We start from the raw sequence: 20,087 nt of genomic DNA, 5'->3' as shown, positions 1-20,087 counted from the left end.
CTAAACTCTAAACTCTAGAGTGAGGTGAGTTCCCAGAGGACGTTACCTCAGATGCTGCAGGGAAGCAGCGCTGATATGATGTAGCGCGACCAGGCATACTGCTCTAGAACTGTATCATTTTTGGAGTGAGGTATATATACAGTAACTCATTTCAATGTAAGCTAATTATAGACACTAAAATGAATCAGGTAATCAGGCAGCTTCAGGCTGATGTTTAGTTCAAGAAATTTAGGGATTTGGCTACTGTAGCACTTTCGTTTTTATTTGGTAATTAGTGTTCAATTATGGACTAATTAGGCTCAAAACGTTCGTCTCGCGATTTCCAACCAAACTGTGCAATTATTTTTTTTCGTCTACATTTAATGCTCCATGCACGTATCGCAAGATTCGATACGATAGCTACTCTAACACTTTTTGGGAAACTTGGCCCTCATGTACATTTGGGCAGACAGGAAAAGAGCGAAGCCCATCCTATCAGCTCAGGGATCCATCCTAGGAGTATGAGGCTATCTATGAGGCGCCGACCAGGCATACTGCTCTAGAACTGTATCATTTTTGGAGTGAGGTATATATACAGTAATTCATTTCAATGTAAGCTAATTATAGACACTAAAACGAATCAGGTAATCAGGCAGCTCCAGGCTGTGTTTAGTTCGCGAAATTTAAGAATTTGGCTACGGTAGCACTTTCGTTTTTATTTGGTAATTAGTGTTCAATCATGGACTAATTAGGCTCAAAACGTTCGTCTCGTGATTTTCAACCAAACTATGCAATTAGTTTTTTTCGTATATATTTAATGCTCCAGGTACGTATCGTAAGATTCGATGTGATAGCTACTCTAACACTTTTTGAGAAACTTTTTAGAACTAAAGAGACCCTCATGTACATTTGGGCAGACAGGAAAAGAGCGAAGCCCATCCTATCAGCTCAGGGATCCATCCTAGGAGTATGAGGCTATCTATGAGGCGCCGACCAGGCATACTGCTCTAGAACTGTATCATTTTTGGAGTGAGGTATATATACAGTAATTCATTTCAATGTAAGCTAATTATAGACACTAAAACGAATCAGGTAATCAGGCAGCTCAAGGCTATATTTAGTTCGCGAAATTTAAGAATTTGGCTACGGTAGCACTTTCGTTTTTATTTGGCAATTAGTGTTCAATCATGGACTAATTAGACTCAAAACGTTCGTCTCGTGATTTCCAACCAAACTATGCAATTAGTTTTTTTCGTATACATTTAATGCTCCAGGTACGTATCATAAGATTCGATGTGACAGCTACTCTAACACTTTTTGGGAAACTTTTTAGAACTAAAGAGACCCTCATGTACATTTGGGCAGACAGGAAAAGAGCGAAGCCCATCCTATCAGCTCAGGGATCCTTCCTAGGAGGAGTATGAGGCTATCTATGAGACACCGAGGCTGCGCCCCAGCAGCCACAAACGCCGTCCCGGCCGGCCGGCAGGAGGACGGGAATCTGGCTGTTCCTCCGCGGGTCCCGGCGGCTCCGGCATCCGGTCACTCTTGGCCGCTAACTATGGCCCACCGCTCGCAGGCGCCGCAGCCAACCGGCGGTTGACAGCGACGCCGCCCGCGCAGAGGAGGAGCCAGTGAGCGTGCAGACGCTACTGGTCAACCGTACGTCCTGCATGTGTGCTCCGATGTCCAGTAGTCCAGTCCCCTCCCCGGCTTCCTCCGCGTGCTATAAATAGCAAGCCTTGGCTAGCACAGGAGCGCTCGGCCTCGGCGGCTTACTACTAGTGCGTGTTTCTTTTAATCTCCTCTCCAGATCGAAGAAGATCAATGGGTCGCGGGCGCGGCAAGGTGGTGGTGCGCCGGATCGAGAACAGCGTGAGCCGGCAGGTGACCTTCTCGAAGCGGCGGCGCGGGCTGGCGAAGAAGGCGCGGGAGCTGGCCGTGCTCTGCGACGCCGACGTCGCGCTGCTCATCTTCTCCGACAAGGGCAGGCTCCACGACTTCGCCGCGCACGGCAGGTACGTACGGTGATCGACGTCGTCTACGTGCATGCAGAATGCATTGCACTTTTGCATGGTACTCCTTACGTACGCCCACCATTTCTTTTCTGGTAATCTATCTATCTAGTGGGTGGGTGTGGGTGCGGATGTGGATGCGGGTGTGGGTGTGAATCTAGTAGTGTGGTGAATCCGTAAGTGGTGGCACGTACTAGTAGAGTCGTACGAGGTTTTTTTAGGCGCAGTGTGTCATTATAAAAGTTAATAATTACATATAAGTCATAAAAAAAGTTAAGTTCTCACATGTGCCACTGCTCTGAACTCTGCTGTCCTTCATGTCGCTTCCGTCAGATTTAGCCTTAACGATGTCAAATCGTATGTGTGAAAAGTCAAAAATACCCTCAGGTCTGAATACGCAATTAATTTTTTTTTAGCATGTTAATGACCTCAAATAAAAAAACTCAAAACTAGAAAGTTGTAGATCTCGATAATATTTATAGTTTTTTGTAAAAAAAACTTATCTTTCATTGAATTATGTAAAAAAAGATTTGATATGATTAATATGTCTTAGAAAAATCACATTTTTATACAGAATTAAATGAAAATAATTTTTATATAAATATTGTAGATCTCGATGAGATCTATAACTTTCTAGTTTTGAGTTTTTTCATTTGGAATCGTTAAGATGCTAAAAAACTAATTACATATTCAAACCTAATGGTATTTTTGACTTTTTACGTCCACGGTTTGACACCGTTAGTGCTAAATCTGACGAAAGTGACGTGTATGGTAAAAGAGTTCAGAGCAGCGGCATATGTGAGAACTCAATTTTTTTAATAAGTTACGGATAATTATTAACTTTTACAATGGTAGAAGCCTCCTCGTTATTTGACCGGAGGCAGGCACGGGCACCCTACATACACGCGCTATTTATGGAAGTATAGTACACGCCTGTTCAGGGTCGTGTACGGCACTGTACTGCCGCCGTGCACTGACTGAGCACTGCTAGCTACTAGCTCTACGAACGGCGCTCGAGACACACACATGGCCACACCAGCTTTATTTAGCTCCGATGGGACATGCATGTCATGTTCCAAAAAAGCTCAGCTCCTGTTCAAATGAGGAAAGGTCCGTGTTGCTTTTGGACTCTGGCTGTGTGGCACTTTCTGATTTCTCCGAGGAAACACCTTCAATCTGTGTGCATGTGGTGTCTAGTAATTAACAAGTTATGCCAGGGAAGCTATGTTGAGGGCCGGTTAGGAACTCTTTTGCACACTCACTCGTTTTGCTAATGTTAACAGCGAATAAATAAAGACCATCAACCATGCAAAGGAACTAATCAAGAGGATGAACTACTAATCAGAAATATCTATGACCATTCGTTCATGCAAGAAAAGAAGGAGATTAAGAAGCTAACACTACTACAGAATGGACTTGTTGTCCCGGGCGGTAACGACCTTTAGTCCCGGTTACCGCGCCGGGACAACGATCTCGGGACTAAAGGTGGAACCTTCAGTCCCGGATCATCGAGCCGGGACTAAAGAGGGACCTTTAGTCCTGGTTGGTGTTACCAACCGGGACTAAAGGCCCTCCAGCCGAGCAAACCTGGCGCATCCTTTAGTCCCGGTTGGTAGTTCACCCTTTAGTCCCGGTTGGTAACCCCAACCGGGACTTCCTTTTCTTTTTCTTTTTTTTGTTTAATTTGTTTTCAGTTCAGTTACACATATTTGTTTAATATATAATATGTTTTTATGTACGTATTCTACGCTGCTAATATAAATACACGCACGCATATAATTACATCTAATTCTTATCTCGAGCATTATTATATTCGAATAAAGTATGAAACTATATATATTATAGATATATATGTATATATACAACATTTTCATAATCTTGTTCTCGAAAATAACGATATCAATAAACATTTAATTTACATCATTAGTTCCTTAGATCAAAGTAGAACTCGCCGTTGGGATTTAGCACTTTTTCTAGAAGATATCCTGCTATTGACTCTTGAACTGCTTTCAGATGGTCTTTTTGCATGACCCTTCGTTTCAACCATTCAGTCTTGCATTTGAAATAAAAGGAAAAGTATTAATACATATATATATATATATATATTCATTTAAAAATAAATAAAAAAATTGATATATACGTACTCTGAGGACATCTTTAGGAGTTCTTCTTATGTATGCAGTGATAAATTCACAAACGTAGTATCCACACAAGTTATTACCTGGTTCCTACCGCAAACACCACTGTACGAGAAGAAGATTATTCTCATAATCTCACACGTAAATTAAAGTACAATATAATAATTAAACACGTGGGAAAGTATATATAGCACAACTTACTGGTATTTCAACTACATTAAGTGGTGTCTTGTAATCCTTGCGGTGTTGCCGAATAAACTCTTTCCAAACCCTGTGCGACCAATAATGTATGATCGTTAATAAATTATGGTAAAGTCTATTCAATAATAGTTGTGCGCGAGAGATCGAAATTACCCCTGGATAATGTCTATCATATCTTGGTATAGTGCTCGCTCTTTTCTCAATAAGTCCAAGATTACTAACTGACTTGAGTTTAACTCAATGACAATGAGTATCCAGTGAAACCTGCATTGGTTTATACACACACGTACATGCATATAAGTTGTATTGATATTACATAAAATATGTAGACTACATTATTATTAACACTTACTCAAAGTTGTACGGGAAAAGTATTGTTGTCTTGTCGTGCTGTTTCACGAAGAACTTCATGATATTCGTCTGTGCTTCAGATACCCAGTGGTCCTTGACAATAATATCGGTTTTGAATACGATATAAGGATCAATGAAGCCAACACTGGTGTCTTGTATTCTTTGGAGCTCTGACATCTGGAATCTGTATATAAATATAAGTTACATGTGAGGATAATTATATACACGTACGCATGGAAGCGAGTTTATTAAATAAAAGTAAGAATCACTTAAAAACAAAAGGAGCTAATGATTGATTTGTCCAGAGCGTCCAAGTGGAATAGTTGATGTAATTCTTCGAAACTAATATGTAAGATGTCATCTCCACGGAAGTAATGATGGTCTCTAAATCTGACAAAGATCCACTGCTCACCCCTGCCACACGCCTGCATGTACCACTTGTTGAGCAAGTACATTTGCATACCCAATTCATTCAGAGCCGCAGGGTTGTACAGACTTTTGCCAAATTTATAAGTCTTCCAGGTATCAACTTCCAGGTTCTGGATTGGAGCTTTGCCCGTCACTTGATCCAAGGTTAAACCAGTTTGTTCAAAAAAAGCATTAAGGTCTTGAACCGACACTTCTCTAGAGTTGTCTGGTCGATAGACTTCTATGTTGGAACCATATTCATTAGCAACAACAAGATTTTGCATTGGTTGCTTCTGTTGTCCGAGCTATGGGACATCCTTCCCTGATGCTCTTTTCCTTTTCTTATGTGCATCATGTGACTTCACGAGGGAGCGGTCATAGTCTGATAGTGGCGGTGGCTTAGGAACTTCAAGCATCTTTTTCTTGTGAGCTTTGACCTTCTGCCTCAGCTGATCTCGTGGTATGTAAAAGTACGACTTCTCCTTAAGCTTCGCTTGTCTCTGCTTTTGGATATCTATAAAAAAATCTTTCACTTTTTTGCCTTCTTCAGCTGCTATTTGCTCATCAGTCTTTTCAGGAAGTATTTCTTGAGAAATAACTCTTTTTTTGGGGGTCTTCTTTGCCGCCGGGGACCTTAGACGTCTTTGTAGTGTGTCACTGTGGAGGTGGTGGGGGCGGTGTTGGAGACCGGCGTGGAGGCGATGAGGCCGGTGTTGGAGTCCGGCGTGGAGGCGTTGGAGATCGTTGTGGAGGCGGTGGGGCCGGTGTAGGAGTTAGAGATCGTTGTGGAGGCGATGGGGCCGGTGTAGGAGTTGGAGATCGCCGTGGGGATGAAGTCGTCTCGCCCCCCGCGACGCTGTGATGAGATGGGGAATGAATGATTGGGCTAGGCTGGGGGAGACCCTGCTACAAAAACAAGTTGTGGGTCAATTATTTTTGAAGCCAATATAAAATTAATGGAAAAATAATATTTCATTCGCTTTCATTCGTACCTAGGGTGAGGTAGGGGAAGCGGTGGCGCCCCAGGAATGATGATGAAGCGTTTGCGCCATTGAATAAATGTCTTCTCTGCTTCTCCTAGTGTCTTCTCCCCATCACCGCCTTCAATGTCAAGAGGAACATTGCTGTAACCTTTGAGCACTCTATCGACCGAGACGCTAGCATATCCAGGTTGAATAACTGACCCATGGATTCTTGGTGTCTTCATTTGGTCTATTGGAGATACAACCCCGACAGCCACCATGATTGATGCATTATTACCATCTGGAATGTGCAGCTCACATGTTGTTAGAGGCTCGGTAATGTCATCAACAGGGAAGCGCAACCCTAGCATCACCTTGAATAACTGGCAGCTCCGTGGAAGCACAACTGCTTTTCATCTGACCAACAGGGCTAATGGTGACTCCCAGGCGTCGATTGCGATTGCATTTGACTCATTGCTAGCTGCACTTGCCTCTTGATCTCCTCCTGCATTCTTGCCTCAAGAGATTTTTCTCATTCACGTGATTCAAGCAATGCTTGTCAGTGACTCATTAACAAATTGCTCCAATACACGGATTCGGTCTGCCTCCTCATCCTTCTTTCTCTGGCGGCTTCTGTAGGTATCCCTGTCTGCTAGGGAATGCTTGTAGCCACAGGAACCGCCCCATAGCCTCTTGTTCGACTACCGTGTTCGGGATTCTCTAGGGCATATGTCAATTCATCCTTTTCTCTGTTGGGCTTGAAAACTACCACTATCAGCTTCTTCCCTAGCACGAGCTAGTCTCTGTGTTGCTCTCTCAATTTTTTGGCCGAAAATTAGCTTGCCAGTGTCTGGGTCTAGGCTTCCCCCATGAGCGTAGAACAAATTCTTCGCGTGTTGAGGCCAGTTCTTCTCTATTGTTTCAGGTATGATTCCATTGGTAGTAATCTCTACTTCTAGGTTCTGTCACTTGGGAATAAGCACTCCTATAACCACCTGATCACATGCGATGATGGTATTGCTTCTAGTCGGGCATTCTGTTGATTCCTCATCACACAGTTCCTCACTGTCTTGAGATGTCTTGTATTGTACAAAGTCATCCCAATGGGACTCCAACTTGACAAACGCCTTAGCATTGAAATTCAGGCGTTTCATTCTTCAAGATAAACTTTTTATACAATGTCTTCTTCCAACTCTGGAATAATATTGCCATCTTCTTCATTGTCCAATCCCTCACTAGCTCCCTTCAAAGCATCATATGCTTGTAATGTGAAATGCTGAGTGATATCTCTCTAAGCTAGGTTCTTGTCACGATCAGATACAAAACTAACATTAGGAGCGGATATCTTCTACTTCCATTCACGAGCACTAACTAGGATCCTATCCCTTACAATGAACCCATATTGATTGACATATGTCTGAGCATGTGGTCCCAATGGTTTGTCCGGTGTCGGTGTCGAATTCTGATATTATGAAACGGCCCTCTAATGGCTTTTTTGGCCCTCAGGACTTTCCTACTCTTGCCAGTGGTTGATGTAGATCCTAGAGACCTGGCTACATGAGTAGAAACACAACGATTAACAACAAATATACGTACGCATGCATCTATAAGAGATGATAGATAATCGAATATACCTCGCCAGTATTTTCTTGCGTGACAATTTATTGATCTTCAACCACCGGCATATTAGGATATCCTCATAATCAGCAAATTACTGACTCGTGTCATCTATATCCTACATTGGTGCCGGCGTTGATAATATTCGCCATTATGTCATCATTCAAGTTATCATCCGGAGCAGTCATTTGTATCTTCAAGATAACACATAGATAGAATTACTATGGCACATAACATAAGTACATGTGATAACACATATAGAATGTCTCTCTAGATACAATTTTCTCTCTCTCTCAACACATAGAATAAGTGCATATGTATATATCTCTAGATATGCAAGGTCAGGAATAAAGTCAACATAGAACTCAATGACCTCCTCTGTTCCATAGCCCTAGGCGATGCTTCCTTCAGGCTTAGAATGGACTTTCACATATTTCTTCAAGACTCCCATAAACCTCTCGAAGGGAAACATGTTATGTAAGAACATAGGTCCAAGAATATTAATCTCCTTCACCAAATAAACTAGGAGGTGTGTCATGATATTAAAGAAGGATGGAGGGAACACCAACTCAAAGCTGATAAGACATTGAACCACATCATTCTATAGAGTAGCTAGTTCCACTAGATTGATTGCCTTCTGAGAAATTGTATTGAGGAATGCACATAGCTTCACGGTGGCTAGATGTACATGTGGAGGTAGAATTCCTCTTAAAGCAACTGAAAGCAATTGCGTCATAAGCACGTGGCAGTCGTGGGACTTTAAGTTTAGGAATTTTTTCTCTGGCACATTTATTATACCCTTTATATTGGAGGAGAATCCCGATGGGACCTTGATGCTGCTTAGACATTCGAACATGTTGTCCCTCTCTTCTTTGCTAAGCGTGTAGCTAGCAGGACTTAAGTAATGACGTCCATCATATGTCTTCTCTGGATGAAGGTTGTCTCGTTCTTTCATGCCCTGCAAGTCCTGGCGTGCTTCAAGTGAATCCTTTGGCTTCCCGTACACACCCATGAATCCTAACAGGTTCACACAAAGATTCTTTGTCAGGTGCATCACGTCGATTGCGTTGTGGACCTCTAGGACTTGCCAATAAGGTAGCTCCCAAAAGATGGACTTCTTCTTCCACATGGGTGCGTGTCCCTTAGCATCTTTGGGAACAGATTTGCTGCCTTGTCTCTTTCCAAATACTACTTTCACATCCTTGACCATTGCGAGTACATCTTCTCCGGTTCGGTTATGAGGCTTCTTCCGGTGGTCTGGCATACCTTTAAAATGCTTACCTTTCTTTCTTACTTGGTGATTCAAAGAAAGGAATCCCAAAGGGCAGACAACCTTTTTTGCTTCGTACGTAGTGGTGGGCAATTCATTTGGCTTCGGAAGCATCTTCTTTATAAGGTTCAATAAATTCCTAAATGCCTTGTCGGATACACCATTCTTTGTCTTCCACTGTAGCAATTCCAGTATTGTACCCAACTTTTTTTGCCCCTCTTCGGCCGTCAAGTATAACAACTTCCTATGATCCTCCAGCATGCGCTCGAACTTAACTTTCTCTTTTTCACTTTCGCATTCTTGTTGTGCATCATGAATGGCATCGCCAAGAGCATCACCAAGATCATCTTCTGCCTGCTACCTCTTCTTCATCTCTCCCTCATTGTAGTATCATCAAAGGACACCATACTGAGCAATAATGTCATCAATGTCTAAATCTTCTCCTTCACCTTCTTCCATCATGACCCCGCTTTCTCCTATGCTTAGTCCAACATATATAGTTTGACATGAAACCTGACTTAAGCAAATGTGAATGAAGACTCAGTGAGCTTGAATATTCCTTTAAATTCTTACATATGACACATGGACAGCACTATGAAACCATCCCGCTTATTTACCTCGGCCACACCTAAGAAATAGTGCACGCCCTCAATAAAGTCTTGGGAGCGGCGATCGGCATTGTACATCCAATGGCAGTGACATAATCTGCATTACACGACAAATTATGAAAACCTTGAACATAATTAAGTATTTTATTACACAACATAGATGACACACATACGGTTGATTAATTACCTAAGCCTGGCTACAACGTAAGCAATCCCAACTATCACTAAACAAACTAAAACTACAATGCACTTCAGTAACATAATTATTTCATGATCGTACGTAACTAAAACAGACAAATCATTCTTCTGTTGAATATCAATAAGCTTCTCATGCTGGCTCACTGCCTCATCATCAGCAGCCGCTACCTCAAGCGCACCCAAATTCTGCACTGTATAGTAGCATAATCTTCCTCCCAGTACCAACCATCGCAACCATTGCCCTCCCACTGAAATTAAAGCCAAAAAATATTTAGTCAAAAATATTCAAGAAAAGCAGGTCAATTAGCCATAATAATAAAATGCGTAAGAAACTCACATCGCGATCCTGGGCACTTGTAGAAAACACGACCCTTGTTGGGTCCCTGTCTCTTGACTCGGTACTCCATCACAATCTTCTGCTTACACTTGCCGCAGATAATGAGAGGGAGTTCTGGCCTCAGTCGTTTCACAACCGAACGAGAGGCCGAGGATCCGGTACCAGTTGTCATCTACTTTCTATACTTATTTTTGCAAACTAGTGTAAATTTCATATTTTCTAAAATGATATATTTAAACAAAACTAGTATGGATTTCACATGTTTCAATAAATAACCATCCGTACTAGTTGACCTTGCTTACGTGATCATCTCGGCGAGCATTTCTCCACCGGACGGCACCGTACTTGACCAAGGAAGAGCTCTGATTCTATGAGGAAGGCAACACGGTCTTCCACGACCGTTGCCGCTCTCCCTTGTAAAATCAAAGCTCCTCCTTGACGTCCGTTACCGCTTGGCAGAGAACATGCTCGCCGAGCTGAACACGGTCCGCAAGTTCAACTAGTACGGATTTTCTACAATTTTCTAACTATTTTCTAAGTTTTTCATTTCATAGAAAAATTAATTCTAAAAAATAAAAGGCATGATTTCTAAGTATTTCATTTCATGAAAAAATAATTCTAAGTGACCTGCTCGATATCGACGAGCTCGCGGACGTTTAGGTTGCCGAGGATAGTAACATTTGTAGATGACATTTGTAGGTCTGAAGTTATCAAATATCCATCAAATTATAGCTCAAAAACATGTTTCAATAAATAACCATCCGTACTAGTTGACCTTGCTTACGTGATCATCTCGGCCAACATTTCTCCACCGGACGGCACCGTACTTGGCCAAGGAAGAGCTCCGATTCTATGAAAAAGGGAACACGGTCTTCCACGACCATTGCCGCTCTTCCTCGTAAAATCAAAGCTCCTCCTTGACGTCCGTTACCGCTCGGCAGAGAACATGTTGGACGAGCTGAACACGGTCCGCAAGTTCAACTAGTACGGATTTTCTACAATTTTCTAACTATTTTCCAAGTTTTTCATTTCATGGAAAAATTAATTCTAAGATCACGTAAGCCGCCGGGGACGAGGATGGCGCGTGCTCCAGCGAGGACGAGCGAGGCGTGATTTTGATGAACTAATTTAACTTTTGTTTATCCAAACATATATGCAAATCATCATGTGATTTTGAGCTAAAAATGACATATAAAATCATAATAAAGTCCAACATATAAAGTTACACATGCATCTACATCACAAAATGAGACAAGCTACTGATAAAACATAAGAAGATTAAGTTTGTTACCTCCAAAATCGAAGAGCAACACCAATGGAGTAGGAGAGAGCAAGAACAATAGCAAGCTGAAGAACAGAGACAGTGAGTTTGAATGGAATGGCTCGGGCTCGGGGAGAAAGAAATGAGCTGGATTATGGGCCGGGATAATTAGTCCCGGTTAGAGGGCCAAACCGGGACTAAAGATTAATCTTTATTCCCGGGGCATAACCCAAACCGGGACTAAAAGCTTTAGTCCCGGCTGGTATTACCAACCGGGACTAAAGATAAACCTTTAGTCCCGATTGATAATACCAGCCGGGACTAAAGATTCCTGCCCCGCGGACGACCGTTGGGCAGGGACCTTTAGTCCCGGTTGGTATTATCAACCGGGACTAAAGGGTCCTTTAGTCCTGGGGGCAAAAAATACCGAGGCTAATGCCAAATTGGGACATCGTTCTAAAGTCTGTTCTCTAGTAGTGTAACATGCAACAAGAGGAGATATATATTTACAGGAGAAAATAAAAAGCTAGTTCAATTAGCTACGGTATGTAAAAAACTAATCAGTTTAAAGTCGTGGAAATTTGGCTTATGCTGATTTGTTGTGAGAGTAAAATATTGTTCGTTCGCTGAAAAGTACTGTTAAAGTAGTGCTGAAGAACAGGACGTAACTAGAAACCATACGTTGGAAACATGAGTGGTGTACATGCGCTAAATAAAGATTGTGCAGTGCCATTGTCCCTAGTTTCTAATCAATGCAACAAATCTTTCACCGATTTCTCCACCACACAGCTTTTGTTTGTTGCGCGCTACAATTGGCCTAATAGTCTAATACTAATAAGATTGACGTGGCATTAATCTTATGCGGCTTCAACCAATAAAATAGGCCTCAACTCTGCTTCACTTACATATCCACACATGTGCATGTGAATGAGCTGTTTCTGGAGTCCAAAAGAACTGAGGTGCTTGCTAGTTTGAATTATTGAGTTGGACATATGTCAGTGGAGCTGCAATGCTTACTGGATTTGAGGATCTACCGTGCTCTGCATGCCTTGTACATTGCCTGCTATTGGTACCTGCATATATTTACCTCAAAAGGGAAGAAAAAAAAACACGCACACTATACATGTGTGGATCACCCAACCGTTGATTGATCTAATTATTGGACGTGAATTGCTTGTACTCTTACATGTACTCCATGCATTATCCATATGATAGATCTTCTGTCCACAATTTTGATGACCAGTGATCTTTCTTCATGCATGCATATATGATATATAATAATCCCCCATCCCAAAATTAAAGAAGTGCAATTCTAGATTTAGACTAAATCAATTTTTTCTTAAGTTTGACCATGTTTACAGAAAATAGTATTAATATTTATATCTTTGAATATGTTTCTAAAACATATTTCTTAAGTAATCTAATAATACTTATTTGATATTAATGTCAATAAAATTTTTATAGATTTGGCCAAACTTCAAGTTAATTGTCTTATGGAAAAGGTAGAATTGCACTCTTTTTGGCACGAAGGAAGTGGGTTTTATTAAATGCTCTAACTTATTGGAGAATTGTTTTTCGTATCGAACTAAAATTTATACTCCCTCTATTCCAAATTGTAAGTCGTCATGGCTTGGTGTTGCAGATGAGGATACAGAGAAACATAGTAAATTGATAATAGGGTGATATATTATGTATAGATAAACATTTCCCTTTTTTTTTTCTTTTTACAAATAGCAGCATGGAGAGAATCCTCGATCGATATGAGAGGTACTTACTTTGTGAAGATAGGGATGTGACGGAAGATTACCCTGAAGAATCACAGGTAGGGATATAAGTGGGTGTACTGTCTGAATATTTCTATGTGCACGTGACTAAAAGTTTATTTAATCTATATGGAACAATCATTCATTGTGTTCTTGATATTACAATCACTCTCATCTACATTTATTTTCTAGGGGAACATGAGCTATGACCACATCAGGTTGAGGTCCAAACTTGAAGCTCTAAAGAAGAGCCAAAGGTAACAAGTTGCAAGTAATTTTTTTAAGATAATGAACAAGTTGCAAATAATTACTGACAGAAAAACTGCTGTTAAAAACAGAAGCTTAATAAATTTTGATACATATCGAATTAACCAAGCAATCTCTGAAAAAACATGTGCACTTGCCAGATAAAAACTCCTGTTCACTCGGCATGTCTCATATATAAGAGTGAGATGTGAATAATAGGGCCCTCATCTGCTCACACTTGTCGTATGCTTATCCAAGGAATCTCATGGGGGAGCAACTTGAGTCCTTGACATACAGAGAGGTACAGCAGCTTGAGCACCAGATAGACAGCGCTCTGAGGAACATCAGATCCAGGAAGGTACATGTCACATGCGCGGTGATTGTACACATATGTTGGAACTGTTACTCACACGTCAGTGCTCACAGTGCCTTTCTGATGCCTACTTTGTCTATTTCAGGGCGACATCTTGCTCAACTCGATCGAGGAGCTCCGAAACAAGGCAAATATGCCAAATATAGCAATTACCTTTACATCGTTAATAAAAACAACTTTTTATTCTATCGCAAATAAAGTAGCTAGATTGGTGATTTTAGATTTTTAATTAGTTCTTCAGATTCTTTATTATTGCTTGTTTTGGTTCTCATGTTTTTATTTGTGAGAGGTGGTGGAAGTAATTGAAGTTTTGTATTTTTAATCCCTACTTGCAGGAAGCTTTTCTGATGGAACAAAATAGCATTCTAGAGAAGCTAATGGATCATCTTATTACACCTGTAGAGCAAAAAGCATCATTGGTTTAGTTCCTAGTTGGGTTATTAGTTTCGAATAAGTTGGCTAAATATATCATACATGTGCCATTAGTGGTGTGAAGTTAATTAATTGGTCGTTGTACCGAAGTTGTACGGGTGGGTGGCACACTCTCCCTAGCCGAATGGTTCTTTGCCTCGGTTTTCACTCAAAAAATTGGTTGGCACTTGACTTTTTATTTTCTCCTTTCTAATAAAACTCGCAAAAAAAAACCATCGTTGGTAGTGCAGGTAATCACAGAACACACACTTTTTAGTACTCTTTTATAATCTCCAATTCCCACATGTACTTCTGAAAGTGAAACGATGCACCCTATTGCTGTCTTTGCTTTAATTTCTCATCAGTTAATTACCTCCCAAATGTATTTTGCATGGAGTTTGATCGAGCTCAGCGCAACTGATCTGACCTGGAAGTGCTTCTGTGTTCATGTTTGAAGGAGAAGGCTGCACTGGGGGAATCCCTGCACACCACCAACACCGCAGCTTCCTCTATGGCAGTAGCAGCCGCCCTTCCAAACCTCAACATCTGGTGAGCAACAGAGCATCCATCGGGTGCTTGTGCTTGGCATTTTTCTTTGTTCAATTCCTTCTTCGGCTCAAGAAAGCTAAGTGCCCACCTGAACTTGCCGGTAAACACTGCAGTCCCGGCGACTCCGACGAGCCAGGAAGGGCGGCGGCGCCGCCAGGAGCGGCGATCAGCTTGCCGTGGTGGATGCTCCAGCCACCTGCCGTCAGCCAACGGCAGGAGCAGCACTGAACTGCATGTCTTCAGATGATCCATTTCTCTACTAGAACTCGATTCAGATATGACGGGGATTTGTGATCTGTCTACTGATCTACCGTTCTTCGGTTGCTAGATTTCATCCTGCCTTTTTTAGTATCTGAACCTCTGGTCTGTCGTTTGTTGTAGTTTTTGGTCGCAAATGATCCAGTTGTTAGATAATCCAGGCTCACTTCAGCTCCTAGTTTCTCTCCGGCTGTTAGACAATAACTGAACTCGGTCTTAGCCAAGCCAAGTGTGTTGTGTACCGCCTGATGCATGCTGCGTTCATGCAGAGGCTCTCCTTGTTTCTAGCTCTAGTGGTCATCAGCGTGCATTGCGTTCTCGTCAGTGGGATGGCACGGACCAGTCGGAGGTCGTGGCGTGCGCGTGGTAGAAGTAGTGGCGACCTGCATACTCCAGTCGTGGGATGGCGCGGCAATGGCGGAGCGTGGAGGTCGCAGCGTCGTGGCCGTTCGTGGCTACATTGTAGCATTGTAATTTGTCTACTTAAGTTGCAATACAGAGTCAGAAAAGCTGCGCTAGTTGCGGCACCAAATTGCGAGCGTCTTCCACTGCTCTTGTGTGTTCTCTGAATTACAGTGCACTGTCTTCCTCTCCGGCATTGGCGACGGCGTGTGAGAGACTACAAGTGATACCAGAGCTGTAAGAGAAGGGACCTATCGTGTCGCGATGGGGTCATCGAGGGAGAAAGGCGGCGGCTCGGGCAACAAGTCTCCAAGGCATTCGCTTTCCCCAAGCCGTTCACCGACGCGCCGTTCGTGAACGCGATGCCGGGAGGGCGTCATCGAGCGCGTCGTCCGGGAGACGAACGGCTCCGGCAACTGGCCGCAGCTCACGAAGACAAACTACGACACGTGGTCGCTGCTCATGAAGCTGAAGATGCAATCGTGCTACCTCTGGGATGCGATCGAGGATGAGGACGTCGACTTCCACGACGATCGCTCTGCGCTGGAAGCAATCTGCTCCGGCATGCCCAGGAGATGGTGCCCACTTTGGCGACGAAGGCATCGGGCAAGGAGGCGTGGGAGGCGATCCGGACAATGCGCATCGGCGACGATCGGGTGCGCAAGTCGACGGCGCAAAGTCTCCGTGTGGAGTACGAGCAGATTTCGTTCCGTGATGGTGAGTCCGTCGAGGATTTCGCCCTGCGCCTGTCTAATCTTGTGCAGCGGTTGGCGATTCTCGGTGATCCGGAGCCGGAGCCGAAGGTGGTTGCCAAGTACCTGCGTGTCGCCCGACCGAGGTACAAGCAGCTGGTGATCTCCATCGAGACGCTCCTCGACATCAACGAGCTCTCGATCGAGGAGGTCATTGGGAGACTCAAGGCCGCGGACGATGGGCACGACCTCGGAGGAGGTGCGGGCTCTTCCACGGCGCGCCCAACCACACGGGAGGAGGAGCTGGTGGCACGGGTGGTGTCCCGGCTGCAGCTCTCAGGCGAGGGCGCATCCGGAGGCGGACGGCCACCATCGTCCAAACAGAGGCGCGCCCGCGGCAACGACTCGCCCAAACGCGGAGGAAGCGGTGGTGGCTCCAAGCCATCCGCCGGCGGCGACGGGAAGAAGAAGAAGATCGCCGGCGATGAGTGCGCGTACTGCGGCAAAATGGGCCACTGGGCTTGCGAATGTCGCAAGAAGAAACGCGATGAGGTGGCGCACGCATCGCAGGCGGAGGAAGAGACCGAGGCGGCGCTCAACATTGGCATGACGTCGCTCGAGGTGGAGGCGGTGACGGAGGAGTTGCTCGTTCCACTGGGGAACGAAGGGAGTACCACGTGCGTGCGGTGGGTTCTCGAGGAGGAGGACCTCGAACCCACACCGATCGTGGCTCACGCTGTGCGGTGGGATCTCGCAGAGGAGGACTCCACTCCAGTGCCATTTGCGGCTGTGGCCGCGGCCATCGTCACCACGCCAACAAGGAGTGTTTAGGCTCCCATCCACATCAACGAGGACAAGTTGTTTGTGTAGCTCAGTGAGAAGAGCGAAGGGGGCGGCACTCGCTAGATCCTCGACACAGGGGCAACAAACCACATGATCGGTGAGCGCTCCATCTTCTCCGAGCTCAACACTGGCGTGCGCGGGACTGTCTGTTTCGGGGACAGCTCGGTCGTGGCCATACAGGGTCGCGGCACCATCCTCTTTAGGCTCAAGAGCGGGGAACACCAGGAGCTGTCCAGGGTGTACTACATCCCGAAGCTAACGACGAACATTGTCAGCCTCGGCCAGCTCGACGAGGACGAGTACAAGATCCTCATCGAACACGGCGTTCTGAGGATTTGGGGTCGGCGACGGCGGCTGCTGGCCAAGGTATCGCGCTCGCCGAGTCGCTTGTACATCCTCACTCTGGCCATAGACAGGCCGGTGTGTCTCGCAACGCGCAGCTCTAAGGTGGTCTGGCAGTGGCACGCTAGGTTCGGACACCTCGGATTCCATGGGCTGAAGGCGCTGTCCAAGGGGCAGATGGTGCGAGGGTTGCCACCGATCGACCACGTCGAGCAAATCTGCGATAGCTGTTTGGCAGGCAAACAGTGGCGGCGACCGTTCTCGGCGACATCCAAGTACCGCGCCACTCACCCGCTCCAGTTGGTTCAAGCCAACGTGTGTGGGCCAATCACGCCGGAGACGCTCGGCGGAAAGAAGTTGTTCCTCCTCCTCGTCGACGACAAGAGTCGCTATATGTGGCTGGTGTTGTTGAGCTCCAAGGATCAAGCCAGCGACGCGATCCAACGTCTCTAAGCTCGCGTCGAAGTTGAGGTAGGGAGGAAGCTGGGCACGCTGCGCACTGATCGTGGCGGGGAGTTCACATCACGCATGTTCATGGAGTACTGCGCCGAGAAAGGGGTGCAGTGACACCTCACTGCACCCTATACGCCCCAGCAGAATGGGGTGGTTGAACGGCGCAACCAAACCATGCTTGGCATGGCGCGGAACATGCTCAAGGCGATGCATGTGCCCGGCCAGTTTTGGGGAGAGGCGGTGCTGACGGCGGTCTTCATCTTGAACCGATCGCCAACAAGGAGCATCAAGGGCATGACACCACACGAAGCTTGGTATGGTGCTAAGCCGCCTATACATTTCTTCCATACTTTTGGCTGTGTTGCCCATGTCAAGGTGGCCGGCGGTCACCAGAAGAAACTCGACGACCGGAGCACCCTGATGGTGTTCATCGGATATGAACCGGGCAGCAAGGCGTACAGGTTCTATAACCCGGGCACTGGGTGCGCGCACATCTCGCGCAACGCGTTGTTCGATGAAGGACGTCCGTGGGACTAGAACGCCGACGCCGACGATGCGTGCCCGAAGGACACCGAGCCGTTCCACGTCGAGTACATGACGATGGTGGATCGTCGTGGCACACTGACGGTGGAACAGGAGGATGTTGTGGAGGACGTCCAAGATGGGGGGAGCCCAGCGCACTCGGCCGGAGCGCTGGCAACGCCTGGCACGCCAACGGCGGCAGCTACCACGGGCTCGCCAGCAGGCGTGCACAGTGGTGGGGGTGGCGCATCATCGGCACCTGCTTCTACTTCACCAGGCGTAGTTGTGGAGTTCACATCCCCTCCATCCGGTGATCGAGACCTCGACATCGATCATGATGACGCACCTCTTCGGTTCCAGAAGCTGGACAACGTTGTGGGGCCGGCGGAAATCCCGGGTCATGGCGAAATGGGAATTCGAGGTGGACGAGGACCTGCTCCTAGCTGTTGGAGAGGAGCCGGCCACGTCGAGGAAGCACGGCACGAGGAGTTCTGGCGCAAGGCCATGATGGAGGAGATGGCCTCGATCGAGTAGAACAAGACATGGAAGCTCGTGAACCTTCCTCATGGTCACCGGCCCATCGGACTCAAGTGGGTGTTCAAAGTGAAGCGTGTGAGACGGGTGCCATCGTCAAGCACAAAGCATGCCTTGTCGCAAAGGGATACGTGCAACAAGAAGGCGTCGACTTTGATGAAGTGTTCGCGCCAATTGCCCAGATGGAGTCAATCCGGATGCTGCTCGCCATGGCGGCACAAGAGGGCTGGCTGTCCATCACATGGATGTCAAGTCAGCATTCCTCAATGGCGAGCTGAAGGAGGAGGTTTTGTCCGGCAACCGCCGAGTTTTGTCGCTGCAGGGCACAAGGGAAGGTGCTGAAGCTGCAAAAGGCGTTGTACAGGCTACGACAAGCGCCGCGCGCGTGGAACACAAAGCTCGACAGCAGTCTACGCAATCTCGGTTTCAAACGGTGCGCCAGCGAGCACGACATGTATACGCAAGGCTCGGCGAAGTCGCGCGTGGTGGTGGGCGTCTATGTAGACGATCTTATCATCACTGGCGTGAACCCGGCGGACATCGGCGCGTTCAAGGAGGAGATGCGCCGGCTCTTCCGGATGAGTGATCTTGGTTTGCTCTCGTATTATCTTGGGATCGAGGTGAAGCAAGGCCGGAACACGATCACGCTGGGGCAGGCGGCGTATGTGAAGAAGCTTCTAGAGAAGGCAGGCATGATGGCCTGCAAGCCCATCTCAATGCCGATGGAGGTGTGCCTCAAGCTCTCGACCAAAAGCACGACGTCGGAGGTCGACGCGTCCATGTACCGTAGCCTAGTCGGCAGCCTGCGGTATCTGGTTCACACGTCCTGACATTGCCTTTGTGTGGGCTATGTCAGCCACTTCATGGAGAAGCCTCGGCAAGAGTATCTGGTTGCTGTCAAGCACCTGCTGCGCTACATCGCAGGCACGGTGGATTACGGCATCGTCTACTCCAAGCTACTGAGTGGTGACAACAGGCTGACGGGCTACAGTGACATCGATTGGGGGAGAGATGTTGATGAATGGAGGAGCACTGCAGGCATGATCTTCTTCCTGGGGAGGCTGCCAGTCACTTGGCAGTCTCAGAAGCAGAAATCGGTGGCCTTGTCCACATGTGAAGCGAGTACGTGGCTGTGCGGCAGGGGCATGCCAGGCCATGTGGCTAATCCAGCTGCTGGGCGACATCACTGGGAAAGAAGTCCAGCAGCCTATTCTGAAGATGGACAATCAGTCTGCAATCGCCCTGAGCAAGAATCCCATCCTACATGATCGCAGTAAGCACATTGACACCAAATTTCATTTCATTCGTGACTGCGTGGACAGCGGAGGATCTATGTGGATTATGCGAGCACCTA

General features: G+C 45.9%; 2 protein-coding genes across 3 annotated transcripts; both read left to right on the top strand.

Moving 5' to 3' along the window:
- The first annotated feature begins 1,756 nt into the window (after positions 1 to 1,756).
- On the top strand, positions 1,757 to 15,401 carry LOC136509371 (MADS-box transcription factor 20-like). Of its 2 annotated transcripts, XM_066504189.1 has the most exons (7): positions 1,757 to 1,997; positions 13,083 to 13,167; positions 13,301 to 13,365; positions 13,613 to 13,712; positions 13,813 to 13,854; positions 14,596 to 14,687; positions 14,801 to 15,401. In XM_066504189.1, the coding sequence occupies exons 1-7, from the start codon at positions 1,807 to 1,809 to the stop codon at positions 14,913 to 14,915; spliced, it is 690 nt and encodes a 229-aa protein (XP_066360286.1). In that variant the 5' UTR covers positions 1,757 to 1,806; the 3' UTR covers positions 14,916 to 15,401. The 2 variants fall into 2 exon arrangements, with proteins under 2 accessions (XP_066360286.1, XP_066360287.1); XM_066504190.1 differs by lacking the exons at positions 14,596 to 14,687; positions 14,801 to 15,401 and adding an exon at positions 14,063 to 14,327.
- A 521-nt stretch (positions 15,402 to 15,922) lies between these two features.
- LOC136507490 (uncharacterized) lies at positions 15,923 to 16,870 on the top strand. The gene has a single exon (XM_066502199.1). It carries the CDS (start codon positions 15,923 to 15,925, stop codon positions 16,868 to 16,870), a length of 948 nt encoding a protein of 315 aa, XP_066358296.1.
- The last annotated feature ends 3,217 nt before the right edge of the window (positions 16,871 to 20,087 follow it).

The sequence above is a fragment of the Miscanthus floridulus genome, chromosome 15 (genome assembly GCF_019320115.1).
Source record: "Miscanthus floridulus cultivar M001 chromosome 15, ASM1932011v1, whole genome shotgun sequence".
Classification (NCBI taxonomy): domain Eukaryota; kingdom Viridiplantae; phylum Streptophyta; class Magnoliopsida; order Poales; family Poaceae; genus Miscanthus; species Miscanthus floridulus.
Note: the sequence above shows the minus strand (reverse complement) of the source record. Positions and strands in the feature narration are given on the sequence as shown.

What these genes read in the sequence shown, in the direction of transcription:
- LOC136509371 (XM_066504189.1), top strand. Translation starts at nt 1,807, where the DNA reads ATGGGTCGCGGGCGCGGCAAGGTGGTGGTGCGCCGGATCGAGAACAGC. An exon ending in ATTACCCTGAAGAATCACAG is followed by an intron (nt 13,168 to 13,300) that starts GTAGGGATATAA and finishes TTTATTTTCTAG; the next exon opens with GGGAACATGAGCTATGACCA. An exon ending in GGAACATCAGATCCAGGAAG is followed by an intron (nt 13,713 to 13,812) that starts GTACATGTCACA and finishes TGTCTATTTCAG; the next exon opens with GGCGACATCTTGCTCAACTC.
- LOC136507490 (XM_066502199.1), top strand. Translation starts at nt 15,923, where the DNA reads ATGGTGCCCACTTTGGCGACGAAGGCATCGGGCAAGGAGGCGTGGGAG.